At 38.8% G+C, this 16926-nt stretch overlaps 1 protein-coding gene across 2 annotated transcripts in view; it reads right to left on the bottom strand.

Moving 5' to 3' along the window:
* Window positions 1-10701, bottom strand: part of CACNA2D2 (calcium voltage-gated channel auxiliary subunit alpha2delta 2) — a 636728-nt gene extending 626027 nt beyond the window's left edge. For both annotated transcript variants that reach the window (XM_087924067.1, XM_026725351.2), the window contains exon 1: window positions 10104-10701. In XM_087924067.1, the coding sequence (XP_087780193.1) occupies window positions 10104-10228 (125 nt within the window). In that variant the 5' untranslated portion in view covers window positions 10229-10701. The remainder of the gene's footprint in view (window positions 1-10103) is intronic.
* Window positions 10702-16926: the final 6225 nt, after the last annotated feature.

Here is a 16926-nt window from a genome sequence, read left to right as displayed (position 1 = left end):
GTTCCAAAGTATTTATATTTCCAGGGTTGTATTTAACCCAACACACTCACAGATGCAGAATTGTACATTTAGGTAAGAATTTGGACTTTAGAAAAAAAAATCTATAAACTAAAAACAAAATGTCCAGTGTTTTGTTTTGCTATTAATATCAAGGCAAGAACACACTCCCCATTAGTAAAAAATGCTGGACTAAAAAAACTATTATTTTCACACAAAATGGTTTTGTGTCTTCTAATGATACATTATGACAGAATATGATAATTTATATGTAATTTGTGATGAAGTATGAAGGCAGAAATTTGAACATCAGAAGCCCTGTGCCTAAAAATACAAAACCATGATACTGTCATGAGTTAAAAATGCATATAAAATATTCTTGGCCATATACTATATTTTTATTTTATTAAGTGCAACTTATATATTATATATGAAAGATCTAATGATGTATATTGTTAAAGTTTGCAATTTTATATACATACATACATACATACATACACACACATATGTATATATTTGTTTTTGTAGATTTTCACAGGTACAGGTATGTAGGTCTAGGTGTGTTCGGGTGTTTTCCCATGTAAGATTAAGAGTATCTTGGCAACGTTTCGGCGAGGTCCCACTCGCCATCCTAAGGCTGGTGCTTTCGGCTTCGTGCCAGTGCAAGCAGTGTGTGATCGGAGCTGCTGTCTCTCTATAAATACTGATGGTGGGGGCTGGTGTGCTGGGCTGGTTGGCTGCGCTGCTGCCTCTTGATTGGTTGATGGAGTTGATGTTGGTATAATGGGCTGTGTGATGGCCTTGTGAGTTTTGTTGTGGAGATATCCTGGATCTTGTGTTGTAATCTCCTGGGTCGTTTGGTTTGTAGTGATCTTTTTTCCATTAGCCTCTCGTGTTTTAATGGCTTGGGTAATGGCTTGTGTGATGGGCTTGCGAGTTCTTTTGTTGTGGTATCCTGGGTCCTGCGTTGTAATCTCTTGGGTCGTTTGAGTTTTGATCTCTTTTCCATTAGCCTCCTGCGTAGTAACGGCTTGGGTAAGTTGCCCGCCGGTCACATGGAACTGTCCCTTCTTCCCCCTCCCGTTGTTTCGCACAGTCAGAAAGGTTAGGGAACTCTAGACTGGAGTACACGGGAAAAGTCATCATAGCTAAAATACTTTCTCATCTGTATCAGTTCTCAAACCAAAAGAAAATTCATTGTGGCGTTAAGATGAAAATAGACACATATACAATCCACTAATAATCATATGTCTTATATATCTATAAGGTATAAATCTGGATTCCAGATCAAATGCATATGCAAGACCAACTACTAATGGAAAGAAAAATATTTCCATAGCAAATTTGACAATCATTTTGATAGGTGCTAAAACTAAGGATTTGTCAAGAACTAAGCTGAGGATAAATATGAATAAAAATGGTATCAATAAAATTATTTCCATTTTATCAATACATTTATTAATCAAAAACAGTGTATATATTGACATTATAAGAAATGCTATTTTATCTTAATTTCTGAGGAAGGCATTCATATCAATCCATATCTAAACAAACTCAAAGTGAAAGGAAACATTTGATTTTTTTTTTAAGCGAAATACTGCAGCCCAATTTTACTCTCTATCTTTTTTCAATTTAGATCCCATCACTGCCAAGCTTTTCAACAAACAGATATGATGACAAAGATTACATCTTTTCTGTTTTTCAAAAAATTCTTCCTCAGGCAGAGCCAAGGTTCTCACAGATAAAGCTTGCAAAAGTCTCAGAATGTTGCAAGGTCATGCCTTTAATAAATTCAAGGTCCTCCCAAATGTTCTTCAATTATAGGGTAGAAACATATATGTACAGTGGACATTCTGCTGTGAAAGAGATCATGCCAGTTATGAAATACAGGTAGTCCTCAACTTATAGCAGTTCATTTAGTGACCATTCAAAATTACAATAGCACTGAAAAAACAACAACCAATTTATGACTATTTTTCATAGTTATGACTATGCATCCCCATAGTCAGGTGATCAAAATGTGGCCACTTGGCAACTGATTCCTATTTAACAGTGTTGCAGTGTCCAGGGGTCATCTGATCACCTTTTGCAACCTTCTGTGATGTCTCCTGTGGATGATGGCTTATCTACGCCTTCCTCAGAGGCCTCAAGGGAGAATGAGAGCATTCCTAGCCCATAGGCTATTGCTGACCCTGAACTGCCAGCAGCTCACAGGCCAATGAGGAAGAGGGGGAGGAGCTACTGGCCTTGGCAGATGCTAGAGTACGCAGGGCAGAGAGGCAGAGATCTGCCAGATTGATGGGGAAAAGGCCCCACCCCTCTTAAAGGGTTGCACCGGGAGGAGCTATTTAGCACGGCAGGCAGAGGGAAGCATTGCTAGAAGCAGTGTGTGTGGGTTGTAGCCAGATGGTGGTTTGTGTTTCTGGGACTCTGGAGCTGGTAGATTTAATTCAGTTGTGGAGAGTGTGTGTTTGTATTTGGAGCAGCCTGTTATCTGTTGGGTGGACTAATTGGAAGGTTAGTCTGGAGCTTGTTTGTGGTTGGCTTCACTGAAAACAATCCCCTAAACTCCTGGCTTGGACAATTCCTGTGACTTCTCCTTACAAGCCCTGAAACCAGACCACCGGACTTGTTGACAAACCTCAATAAACACCCTGGACCTCGGAGTGGATTTTGGCCGTTTATTTTTCAAATCTACTCAGGCAAAACCTTTATTTCCAAGACTATTCTTGGTTTGCCTGTAAGTTTGTTTTGCTTTTGGTTATCTATTTGGTTGCAAGCCAATTACTGTGCCAAGCTTGCAGCTGAAAACCTGAAATAGAACTGTTGGGGGAACAGACTGATGTGTGAGTGAGTGGGGGAAGTACACCTTCTGACAAGCAAAGTCAATGGGGAAACCAGATTCACTTAACAACCATGTTGCTAACTTGACAGTGATTCACTTAACAAACAAGAAAGGTCATATAATGGTCAAAACTCATTTAACAAATATCTCACTTAGCAACAGAAAATTTCTGCTCAAATGCGGTTGTAAGTTAAGGACTACCTGCACTGCTCTGAAAGTCCAAGCCATCTAAGGTGGCGCTGACTATGGTGCTGCAGCTTCCCTTAGAAATCTCCTTTGAGTCAGTCTTGATTCCTGGTAACTTCATGAATACACGTCATTTTCATGAAAACTGTCTGATTATTTTGTTGACAAGGCAAATGAAATATGGAATGTGATGTGGACAGGACCTAACATTGAGATACAGGTAGTCGTCAACTTACAACCATTTGTTTAGTGACCGCTCAGTTATAATGGCACTGAAAAAAGTGACATGATCATTTTTCACCCTTACAACTGTTGCAGCATCCCCATGGTCACATGATCAAAATTCAGATGCTTGGCAACTGACTCATATTTATGACGGTTGCAGCATCCTGGGATCATGTGATCTCCTTTTGCAATCTTCTGACAAAGTCAATGAGAAAGCCAGATGCCCTTAACAACCATGTTATTAACTTAAAAACTGCATTGATTCACTTAACAACTGTGGCAAGAAAGGTCATAAAATGGGGCAAAACTCACTTAACAACTGTCTTGCTTAGTAACTGAAATGTTGGGGGTCGATTATGGTCGACCTGTATCATAAAATGTTTTTTCCTCCAATTCTAGTATGTACCCTGTCATGCTTCTGAATTGTGGGAATCAGCAAAGACAGACACTCCCCTGCACATTTCAAAGAATCATCCACAGTTCACTTGGTTCTAAATATATTCCATGGGATTTACATTTTTTGTCACATACCATTAACTTTTCCAGAGCAAAATCCATCCCTTATTTTCTAAACTAAGTTAAAAGAGTTGATTGTTGGACATGTTGTCTTGAGGAACTTCATCTCTTATAAAACATTTGAACCAATTTCTTTTGACAAATGAATTCAATCTAGTTCCTTATGACAACACCAGCTGCCCATTCTAAATACTCAACCATAATCTTGGGCTAGCTGACCTTAAGGCTAGTGGGCCTCAAAAGAAGAACCAGCAATGGAAGTGCCTCATGCTTATGAGTTGTTGACTGTAAGTGTAATGGTTATTTATTTTATCTATTATAGTTACAACAAAACTAGATTTGGTTCTAGAGCTCTTCATGACAGTTTAGCTAACTAATCATTCATCCTGTCAACTTCTTTGACCTAAAGACCTAACCAATGTTGAACTATATCCAATGTTGAAACATATAGTGTAATTTTACTTACATATCTTAAGTTTTCGCGGGTATTTACATGTATGGTATTCAGCTTTGTTCGGGTATTTTCCCACATCATTATAGTTGTGCTTTTAAAATTGTAGCAACCTTTCGGCAGAATCTCATCTGCCATCATCTGACGAACATTTCAGACGAACACAATACAGAAGCCTGATGATGGCAGATGAGATTCCACCGAAACGTTGCTACAACTTTAAAAGCACAACTATAATGACGTGGGAAAATACCCAAACAAAGCTGAATACCACAAACACACACACACTACTACTACTACTACTACTACTACTACTGGTGTTTCTGTATAGTTTACCTCGAGAACTATAGAGTAATCATCCAAATGAAATCATGAAAAACCTGCATAGCAAAAGACAGTTTGACTACTTTATGTGTTAAATTTTTAGCAACTATGACCAATCATGATCACAGGAATAACATTGTTTGCATTCCTCTTATCCTGACAAAAAGTAAATTTATCTGTTTTATTTTTTTCTCTCTCCTAAGCTTGCTCTAGCAAAGCAATCCATGTTCCTTTTTGATGATGCTCCAACCACAGAGATTCCAGAGAATCCAGTGTCCTGGCAAGAAGGAAATGAGAGTAAGGACACATGCACATATTTGATCATTTCTTCTGATCTTCTGCTAGTGATAATCAACATGTTGCCAGAGTTTGGGGGAACTACAAAGGGCCAGTGGATTGCCACCATGCCTCTTTTTCAGTCTCCTCAATGCTTGAGTTTTCTGTATTATGAAAAACCAGACTTGCATTCCTGCAGGAATTTCAAAACAAGGATTCTCACAATTCAGTTTAAAGCCTCTCACTCATCTCAGTGGAAGAATTTTCATGCGTCCTATAAATTGCATCCTATGCAATTTAGCCTAAGAGAAATCATGAAGAACCTCATCTGTAAATAGTTTTTCAATTTCTCACAATTTTCCTTGTTCCATATTTGGCTGACTTTTAATTCTTCACTCCTATTATTCTCCAGCTCTTGTTATTTTTTTTTTAAATAGACAGTTGATGGATTGCTAGCAGACCAGTGCATTAATCTAACAATTTTTCTCTAAATGTTTATGATAAAACAGTTTTGTATAATCTTTGTCAGTTCATTTCTTTGTTCCAATGAGAACAGACTGCACAATCTGTTATGCAGGCACTCTCTGTAAAAAATCTCCTTACATCAAGTATGTCCATGCAAGTTAGTACTAAGATATCCAGAAATTTGAAGGATTGATTATCTTGGAGACTGCTTGCTCCCATACAGTTTTACTTAGGGATTATAATCAGTTAAAGAGACCTAATTCTTGTTACAATCTCAGGCGATTCAGTAAGCATGAAAAGGCTTTTCTTAGGTCAGAGCCCGTGATACCAAATGATAATTGCCAGTTCCCTCTTGATGCCAGATATTGTAATGAGATTTCAACAACTCATACTATTGATGCCAGTTTTGATATTGCCATGTTTTACCTGTGCTACTATTAGTTATTTGGTTATATATTGGTACGCCTTTGGATTCATTTTCTTGATCTTGAAATTTTTATTGATTAGAATATATGGTTTCATGAATATATATTGTACATTGCTCTGGGTACCTTTAGTGAAAGACTGGGATATAAATAATTGATATCAAAATACATAATGTGAATTTAGTAAAATGCATAGAACGTCATTCTTATTGATTTATTCACTTATGAGATTTGTCTATCACCCCAAAATAGAAGGACTGAGAAAAAGAGTCAACATTCCAAATTTAGACCAACTCTAGATTTTATTTGCATGTGGTGGGGGGGAGGGAGAGACCAATGCCATACAACAAAGGAGGTTTCATCAAACACCCCAAGAAAGACATCAAATCCAAGTGGCTGGTTTTACTGTCCATTTCAAATGCAAATACAAAATCCAACTACCTCACAGGGTTGTTGCTGTGGGAAGAATAGGAATAGGAAGGTGTGTTAGATATGTTTGCCACCTTGACTTATTTGTAAAAATATTGAAGATGGGATATGAATAAATGAGGAACTGAAGCAAGCAATAACTCACTTAAATTGGCAGCAATAGGATTAGTTTACCAGAATACTCATTTATGAATAATACCAAATATATTCTACCCCATAAATGATTCTTAAAAACCTTATTTTAGACATAGTGTTTGATATTTAGAAACTAATTGATTTTTCTTCTAAATTGGATCCAGATTTATAACTTTTTATTTATCGGACATGATGAAATCAGCTATAGACAAAACTTACTTCTGAACTAAGTTATTACACTTTAACAGACTAACTGATTTGAACTTAGAAGTAACAGCTACAATTATGGATATATTTAGAGTTTATTTTATCGTAGACATATTTTAATTCTTATAAAGTTCTCATAACTATCATATGTAGGTACAGGTTGCAGAACAGATTCACGCAGGATTTCTTTTCATTCTACCAGTGTACCAGTGTGGAAAGAGACTAAGGTTGCTTGTCATAGCTCCCCAAAACTCTGCTTCTATTCAGCATCAGTTGGGCAATGCTGGTAGAAAGTATTTAAAAGAACAGCCTTTCTCAAAAAGTAAAGCCTTTAATCCCTATTGCATACACAGGCATACCATTCATCAAAAGCAACATGCCTATCAGATGAATGACTCAATGTCCTTAGCAAAATAGGCCCATTTCAATCTTGGATTTTCCTCAGTGAGAAATCCTACACTGAGGAGCAGACTGAGCCAAGCCTTCCTTAGTTCAGCGTAAGATGAATAAAAACACAAACACAGGATCAATGTTCTAGGAAACAGAACCGGGAGCTCATATGCACTGCAATTGTTTTAAACAGTGTCTGAATTTCACTGCTCAAAGACTAAAGACACCAATCATGCTACATCCGAGACAAAACCACTCTGATAAAAGTCAGCTTCACGATTACATATGCAGATAAAGTACTTTCTCTGGAGGGTTATGTTGCACTTGCTGGGAATAAGTAATTTAGTGAGAACAAACTCTTAAGTTGCTGATTCCTGATATCATTCCCGTTGCTCAGAATCATTCAGTTAGGTCCAAAAGGCTTCCAATATTCTTTCAAATCTGTAAAGCTTTCAGTTTAATCCTCTAGGTTTAAGTAAACAAAATTGCATTTTCCTACATCAACCACTTGACTCTCCCCCCCACCCCCCAGTGTATTATTTGCTATTTTAATTTATGAGCTTTGGGGGACATATCTCTATAAATTCCTATAAAGGGCAGTTATTATATACATAGTTATATGGATATAACATAAATAGAACAGTTAGCTCCGGAATAATGAAATGAATATATTTGGAAGACAACAACACAATTTTATTAAAGAAATATAATTATATAGTAATTCTGCAAAAAATGGCTTGCTTTCAGCAGTTCAGTTATTTTTAATCACTGGTCACTTAACTAAGACTGTAAAAGGAAAAGAATTCCAAGGGGCTTTTTTGCCTTCCTTTCCGATAGCATCTGAGCCTTTAAGCATTTGAATGACAGTGATGGGAGCTCTGAAGAGCTCTAGCTAGTATTATAGCCCACATGTTAAAAGGCATTAGTAGCCAGTGATATATCAACATCAACTAACCATTCATGCCCCTCATTTATTTCCTCAATTGGTTTGGAGATATCAAGGCAAAAATAATTGTTTTCATAAAACTCAAAAAATGTACATGTGCACAGATTAATCTATACATTATGCATAATTGGACCATTGCTGTCTTCCAACAGTGTTCTAAGAGCTTTGGAAATGTAGAATTTGGACTTTTGGCATTAACTAGGAAGAGTACTATAGGATAGCTCATAAAAATATATTTTATACAATTCACTTATATGAATGCACATTCACAACTACTTTCTAAAGGGGTTTGTAAGTCTATTGAATTAATCTACCAATATTATTTCAAAAATTTAATCTGGCATGATTTACATTTAAACCTGGTCCAATCTATCTTATATCAGACTTAAAAGTAATGTATATAACTATATAAAGCTCACATATTCTGTAAGCTGTTGTTCTTGTTTGTGATACCCACAACCAATTTTTTTAAAATTAAATTCTCTTTCTAAAATAATCTAATACAGCACAGTACAATTTAATGGTTGGAACTGCTAAATCATCTTTTGTTAGAAAGCAGTAAAGTGATGATTTCTAGAAGGACTGCTTGCATGAGTAACAGCCACTCATGCACACAGGGGAGCTACAAGATGAAACCATGAACATTTAGTACCAAACAAGTGTTAGCATTTGGTTTCCTACCCAAGGTAAAAAAAAAAAACACTTTCAACTTTAAATCCTAGTTGAATTTATAGATCTGTCTGACAGGCAGATGGAAGTCTAGCAGCCTAGACTCAGACGCCAGTAGCGTATGATGCACTGAAGGACTAAAGCAGTATTACCAAATACTCTTGGTGAGAAAAAATATACATTCTGTAGCTAAATAAATTACAGGAAACTTTTATTGGGAAGGGGAAAAGCCAGTAGTGGGAACTGTGCCCAATCAGAATTTATCACAATATTTCTAAAGACCTAAAAACTGTTGCCTTGGAAAAAGAATTCCCATTTCCTCCGTCGAAGTTAAAACTATGCATTCAGTGGCTGGCATGCCCTTCAGCAGGTCATAGCATTTAAAATAACTGAACCAGTTACACTATTAAAATATTTTGTCATATTATGAAGACTTCAATGGGTCTTCAACTAAAACAAACTATTCATGTCAGTAGCTATATAAGACCAATCGTGCTGTTATTGATTTGGGTTATCAAACCTATCTTCACTTAAAGAAGTAGATGATAAGTGAACATGCTGCCAGCCTTCATAAGAAATCCCAGGAATAGGACAAATTTGAATCCTGAAGGTAAATTTAAAAGATACCAGAATAATTAATGCTGATATATGCCTTGAATGAGAATGTTCAGAATAGCAAGCTATCCGCTACAGTAGCAAAAAGCATTTAACAGGTTTATTCTTAAGTGCCATAACATAATATTAACCCTTCTATATAGGAGGAATAGGACTGAAGCTTAACAGCTGCATTGTTCCTGTTATCAATTTATTACTTGCCTTGCACCGTGTCAATAATTCCTGGATTGTGGAGACTGCATGGGTACATTTGCAAGCCATAAAAAGGAATTCTACTTATACAAATGGTGCACATACATATTAATTTCAACAATCTTTTCTACTTCTAAAAGCACTATGGTTTCTTTTTACATACAGAAAGAGGGGGAAGAAGAATGCAGAAAGTGACACAGGGAAGGAGAACTTAAAAACAGAAACTTGCTGCTGCTAACATTTGCAATGAGATCTTTGTTATTTCTAACAAATGAGTCTAGTTGAACAAGGGTGGAAGATAAACTGGTTCATGACTACTCCATTGCAATATTTTCAAACTTTTGCTTCTCTTAAAAGAGTTCTGAATTCACAATGAAATGATGATCTTTCTTTTGTTTACTGTAGTAGTTTGCTGTAACTGTTCAGCCTCAACAGTTACAGAAAAGGGATGCATCCTTGCTTTTTAAAATTAGGTGAGCACATCTTGCTTTACCAAGCATCACTTTCCGCAAACCAGTTAAGGATTTGGTTGTACCCAGGTGGGAAAAGGGGACCCTCCTTCCTCCCCCAAAGCCTCGGTCTGAAACCCAAACCAGGTACGTATACTTTTTATAACGCTCCTCTATTTAAAGCCACAAGGAAAGTGACATCGAAGCGGGATAAAGCGCAAAGGCGCGCGCCGATCCCGGCAATCCGGACCAACCTGCGCCGCAAAACAACCTGCCCACCCGGCAGCCCGAGGCATCACTTCCCCGCGGCTGCTGGCTGCCCTGGCAGCCTAGGTTGGTCGGGAGAGCAGCTCTTACTTACGTGTACTGCTGGGGAAAGCTGTAGCCATTCGCGGAGGGAGCCGAGATGAGGAAGCCTAGCAGGATTTGGCCGTAGAGAGCCCGGACGAGGCAAGACGTGCCGCAGGTCTGAGCCGAGATCGCCATTTTTCCATTAAAAATTCAGCGGCGGCACCAATTCTCTCCCCCCCCCTCCCTCCCCTCTCCCGCCCGGTGGTGGTGGTGGCGGCGGTGGCGCTTGGTTGCCGAGACGCGCTGGCTTCTGCTCGGGCTGGCAATCGGCTCGGGTCTTGGAGTCAAGCAAGCAGGCAGGCAGGCGCCCTGAGGACTCCCCCCTTCCCCACTTATTCCAGAAAAGCGAGCGGCAGCTCTCAGCACCCCCGCCCGGTCTTTCTCCCGCAACGAAATGCCACCGGCGGAGCAGTTCGCAAGGGACGAGGAACAGGCAGCTTCGCGCGGCGACTTCTCAGCTCCGTTGAGGCAGGCACTGAGCGAATGCAAACTGCTTACTTTCCCTCACATAAGCGACCGACCTGCCCAGCCTCCTCCCCTCACTTCCCTCCTCCCCATCGCTCGGATCGGAACGCTCTCTCCATCCTCGGCAGCCGCCGCCGCCGCCGCCGCCACGGCGCATGCTCTCTCTAGGTAATTGGCTGATAAACGAGCGCTCTCGCTCTCTGGACCTTTTCGTCAGGCCCAGGCAGTCCGTGTTGCGCGCGCTCTCCAACGCGTGGCGCAGTCAACCTTACTTTCTTGCAGGAGCTGGCCGGCGCGCGCACCTATCCCAACCCCCTCCCCCCTCAATCTTCTTTCCCCCCCCCAGCACGTGGCGCCGTCGGGCCTATTTCTAAGGCTGCTGGTATGGGGGGGGGCACGTGATCAGTCTTTCTAAGTTGGGGTTCCTTCGACCCTTGGCGGACGACTGTTGACAGATCCAGACATAGCTTCGGACCGCTTATCCAGTCCGCTTGAAACCATATCTGCCCTGGTCTCTCTTTAAATCCTGTGGCATACGATCCCAAGACTTACCGCCTGAACATCTTCTCTGGGGCTCATTGAGCTACCACCTGCAGAATCAAATTGATCCCTCAGCTGCAAGCTTTTTCCGGCGAAGCGAAGCTTTTTATATATAGCATTTTGGAGAGAAATTTCTACTCCAATGCTCTGTAGAGCCTTCAACCTCACCTGTCAGAAACCCCTTGGAATGCTATTATTACCTTGAGTGTTCGCACTCCTGCAGCTTCTCGTGTGCAGATCTTCAATTGATGGCATGGGGAGATTAGTGACATCTGGGGCTTGAAGCTTCCAAAATTATTTGAGACTGGATGTTGCACCCAACATAGGGAAGTTCACCCTTTACACCCTTACAGCCCAGTGATGAGAATTATTCAGGCGATGCTATTGCTAATCTCAAAGATGGTGCTAAATACAGCAAATGGATTAGTTGATGCACTTTTTAATTTGCTGGGCTTTCAGAAAGATCCTTAGAATAGCCATATGTGAATCCCGCCTGCAGATTTACAGTTTAAAAGAGACATGACATTGGATACAAAAAAAATGGAGATGAAAGAGAAAAAAATCTATATGAATTAATAGTATAAATTTATTGGATCTTAAATAATGACCCATGCTAATAATGATAACATTTAGAGAAAGTTTGATAGAGCTGCTCTGACAACAAAACCAATGACATGACCTAGTCATTTCCCTCTGCTACAGCTGAATGACAATCTTATTTTGGGTGACTTTTGAGAGTATACTATGTATGTACGCATGTATGTGTGCAGCTGGATTTTAAGACTGGCTGAGTCCAAACAGATTTGGCTGATCTTGAAAAGTTTTGCAGGGAGGATCATGTGGCAAACCACAGGTAAACTACAACACATGACCACACTTGAGTCCAGAATTGATGCTGCTAAGTGAATCACTGCCGTCATTAAAATTAGTTACCCGGTTGTTAATTGAATCTTGCTTCCCCATTGACTTTGCTTGTCAGAAGGTTGCAAAGGGTGATCACATGACCCTGGGAGACTGTGACTGTCATAAATAAGAACCAAGTGCCAAGTGTCCACATTTTGATCACGCAACCATGGAGATGCCACAATAGTTATAAGTGTGAAATGAGTCAATTTTTTTCAGTGCCGGTGTAACCAAACACTAAATGAACTGCTGTAAAATTTAAGAAAGGAGAGAGACTTCATCCTTTTAACCAAAAGGAACTTAAATTTGAATTTTAAATGATTGTCTTCCACTAAATTTTAGTAGGTATGTACAACAATTATATGCACATTCCACTTATTAATTTTTTTCTTATGGATTTTAGTGCTATTGTCTCTGGGTTGTTGTTTTTTTACTTATCTCTTTTCATCATTTCTCTTATTGTTCTTGTCTTAATTGTTTTCCTGGCTTTGTTTTCACAAACTTACTATTTTAATGCAAATAAATAATCTTTGGTTCTGTTTGTGAGTGGAATTAGAAAGTCAGCATTTCTTAAATACCAATTCACAAATTACTTTTATGTGCACTCATGCCTCCCTTCCATTCTCAGAGTGAAATTAAAATGATGCTCCCATTTAAGAAATAAATTTATACTGCCAGGTAAATAAGGTAGTTTATCTGCTTCTATTATCTTGGATGGCATAAATCTCCAAATGTTTAGGCATTTTAACCATGAGGAATATGTTTCATTTCACCTAGCATCTATTTTTGGGAAACATAGCCTGCATTTTTATTGTATAACATTAAAAATGTCATTTTAAAAATACAGACTATTATGAGAATTATAATAGGCAGGAAAAGTTTTTTTTTTAATTTATAGACTAAGATTAAAAAATTCAAGTGAGCCTTATTGCTGGTAACATCACCATGTAGAAGGGTGTGGAGAGATATGGATGGGATTTGCCATTGCCTTTTTCAGGTTATTTTTTCCACTTCTTGTCTAATCTACAGGCCATAACTCCTGTAATGGTCTCCCATCCATGTATCATTCAAACTCAACCCTACTTTACCTTCCAGAAATTTTTCAAACTTTGCTGCTGAAAAGCCTACAACAGGGAGCAAGCAGAGTTTACGTAGAATCCTACTGATTCTAATGATTTCATGTAGGCATGTCTTCTTTTCTTTTTTGGCAAACTATTGCAACTCTACACATTCATGTAGCTAATAGGGGTTGGGGAATGTGAAGTATGCTTTTCTTCTTCTTAAGCCATAGGTAGTAAGGCTACACTAATAAATAGTGACTCCATTTAGCACTCACTTAACAATGAACAAATGTAACATCTTCGGGACTAGTAATATTTCAAACACTAAAAACAGAGAAGTTCAGCATCAATGAATCACAAAGTAAGGAAGAAAAGGTATATACTTATCTCCTGAGTAAAGATGTAAAAAAGACCTCACCTTAGCCTACTAAACAAATATATTGCTTCAAGGGATTTTCTTTTAATGGTGCCACCTCAAGAGCTGTCCTATTTATTGCAAGAATCAAGTGTTGCCTCTGGAAATAGAAGCATATCTTTCACTTGTCTTGCTGGAGCCCAGCTATAAGAACAGAAGGGTGGCATGGTTTTAGCATTCCCTCCACAAATTAATCCTGCCTATGCCAGTTAACAAAGTGAGTGACAAACGAATTAAGTTGAACAGCTATTTTAAAAATATCCTCCTCCAAGCTTGCAAGCATCTCTTTGATCTGTTTAGGTTTACTTTTCTCTTGGAGTCACAAAGAAGGAAATGGCAACATGCTCTGAATATTAAGACACTGTAATTAGAAATCTCCCACTAAAAGCACCTATCTACTCAAATATGAATATATTAAGAATCTTTTACACTTAACTTACAAGTGAGTTTACCAATTTGACTTACAAAAGAGGATGGTTATGTATTTCCATAGTTAATTAGTTATGAAATATATACAGCCACCAACTATACAGTGATTTACTGTTTCACTTTACAATGTACAGTAAATATAATTTGTTTTTGTTTTTTCTGCCAGAAGAAAAAAAATATTAGATGTGAATCAAACATGCAGGGCCCATTACCCACTGGAGGAAGAGACAGGTTTTTAGAGCTCTTTTGAGCACTAGATAATGTGAGGGAGGGAGATTAGTGTTCCAGAGGTCAAGTGTTGCATCAGAGAAAGCATGGTTCCTAGGTCCCTTCAGATGAGCCCGCTTAGTGAATAGATCTTGCAGCATGCCAATTTACCCTGATTGTACAGGCCAAGTAGAAGTCACAGAGCAATGTGATTTTTAAATAACCTAGCCATGAAAATAATTCTACAAGTAATAACCCATGCCTTGAATTGCACCTAAAAACCTAATGCTAACCAGTACCGCTCATGAAGCAAATGTTACACAGATATCACAGGATACATCCATAACTGCCCTTGACACTCTGTTCTAGACTAGATGCAGCATCCAAGTAGTTTTTAGGAGCACCCCCAACCTAAGATGCATTATAGTAGTCATGTGCAGTGCCTGACTGATTGAAGGACTTCCTGGCCTAGGAAAGGGTACCATTGACACAGTGGTGGGATTCAAAAAGATTTACTACCAGTTCTGTGGGCGTGGCTTGGTGGGCATGGCGTGGCTTGGTGGGGGTGGCTTGGTGTGTGTGACAGGGGAAAGCTACTGTAAAATCTTCATTCCCACCTCACTGCAGGGGAAGGATACTGCAAAATCTCCATTCCCTCCCCACCCCACTAACATGCTTTCCAGCTTCCTTCTCCTGTGCAGGGCAACAAAAGAAGACCCAGCTGATCGGCTGGGACTCGGGAGGCAGAGAATAGATGGGGGCGGGGCCAGTCAGAGGTGGCATTTGCCGGTTCTCCGAACTACTCAAAATTTCCACTACTGGTTCTCCAGAACTGGTCAGAATCTGCTGAATATCACCTCTGCATTAACACATGAGTAAGAAGGCTTCCCTGGATTGCATATCAGGGGTGTTGATCTTCTTTTCCTCCTGTCATTACCAAGTGGACCTAACCTCAGAGGAAGATTGTGGCTCCTATTCCCAATCTGTGTTTTCAGGCACACCCAAACTGTCACTGCTAATTCATTTGGACTCCAAATGACCAACATGCTTGATGTGATTACTTGTTACAGAAGAGCAACTGTTGGGGGCCAAGTGTGTGAATGGACATCTCATCCTTGATAAAAGAAAAAGAAATAGCTCGGTGTTTTTTTTTTTAAAGATGCTGCTTATCTTTTATAATACTTAGCTATAAACACACTGGAATGAATAGACTCATTTCCTAATTAATTCAGCAACTTTGAAATAATTTTTAAATATTTGATAATATAAAATGAATGTATACCTTAAACATTACAATCATGCCTGAGATAAGGTAGCATATGGAAAGGAAAACATTGAAAGCTGCTTACTAATTGTATTATGCAATTATGTAAAGATAATGTCCTGATATATTTATGATGATTAGGGTACTTTCAGCCTTTTCAGCATTCATCTATATACATTGCTCTGTTTGTATGTAATATTTGAATAATTCTACTGTGCTGTCCTAGAATTGTAACGAGACTTTTCTCATAGCTTAGATTTAATTATGTATTTATCTGATATTTTATCGGTCTATGGAAACACCATAGACTCAGAACAAATGATACAGATCAGAAACAAATCACCAACTAAGTGGCAAATATAAAAATGTATGCTTAAGAGAAAAACACCCACTCAGAAGTGTACTTTTCATGCATAACTGTTGAAAAGAATGGCCTTTCCAATATTTGCAGGTATACTTATTGCAATCTCTTGTGCATATTCATCTATTTAAATGAGTGTATGCAAAATGCTGCCTGGCATGCCGCTAAAGATGAGACAAATGAAACTAGAAAGTAATCAAAAGTAAAAAAGATGGTAATCCTCAGTAAATCCATTGCTGTTGGGGTTTATTTTTTATCTGCAGCGTACTTGAGTATTTTGGCTTCTGACAGGTATGAATGTGCATTGGCATCTGATGAGACATGAGGAAGTGCACCTTCTTGGTGGTCACTCCAGACCTTTGGAACGATCTCCCACCTGAGGTCTGAAGGAACCCTGCCCTTTTAGCCTTCCAGAGGTCAAGCACTAAACTATGGTAAAGGTTATGTTGCAAGGAAGATTAGTCTGCTGCCTGGGGCGGGGGGCGGGGATGATGGGGGGGTGTACTTTTACTTATAGCTATGCTTTTTATGGATTGTCATGAGCTGTCATCATATGAGATAAATCCAAACAAGCAAGCATAGCAACTCTATCACAACTACTACTACAAGATATAATGATTGTCACTAAGTTATACAATTACATACATTATTCATGCCTTTCGACAGGAAAGAGTTATCTGGAGGATATCATGCCTCCAAAATTTAGAGTCAGTAAAAATTGTGAGATAGCAATAATGAAAGAGGCAGTTTTTTTCATAGCCAACTTTTGAGCTTCCACAAAAGATCTAGTTTACTGTAACAGAAAATATATTAGATTCTTGTGTATTTATGAATTGCTGCATGCCAGGGATTAATGTTTCTCAAGAAAGAATGTGTCGAAAGGAGGCACTTTTTAAAATTAGAAACATGAAAATTTGTTACTATACCCAGGGACATTTAGGCTATTTTTGAAGATAAAACAGTAGACTTTTGTTCAGAACTTGCCCTCACTCTGGGGTCAGATTTACAGAGAAAAGTAAGAAAAGAGTGCCAAGAAAGTAAAAAGTAGAAGAAATGGCGAAATGAAGAGACCTCCACAAAAAGTAGAGCTAATGGTTGTGGCAGAATAAAGAGCTAGCATGTACATTGGGTCTTTGTCATTCTTCTAAGGACAACGAGAGAGCTTAAGACAGGGGTGGGATTCAAAAA

Source organism: Pseudonaja textilis, chromosome 2, assembly GCF_049901715.1.
Source record: "Pseudonaja textilis isolate UNSWEBS1 chromosome 2, rPseTex1.2, whole genome shotgun sequence".
Taxonomy (NCBI): Eukaryota; Metazoa; Chordata; class Lepidosauria; order Squamata; family Elapidae; genus Pseudonaja; species Pseudonaja textilis.
Note: the sequence above shows the minus strand (reverse complement) of the source record. Positions and strands in the feature narration are given on the sequence as shown.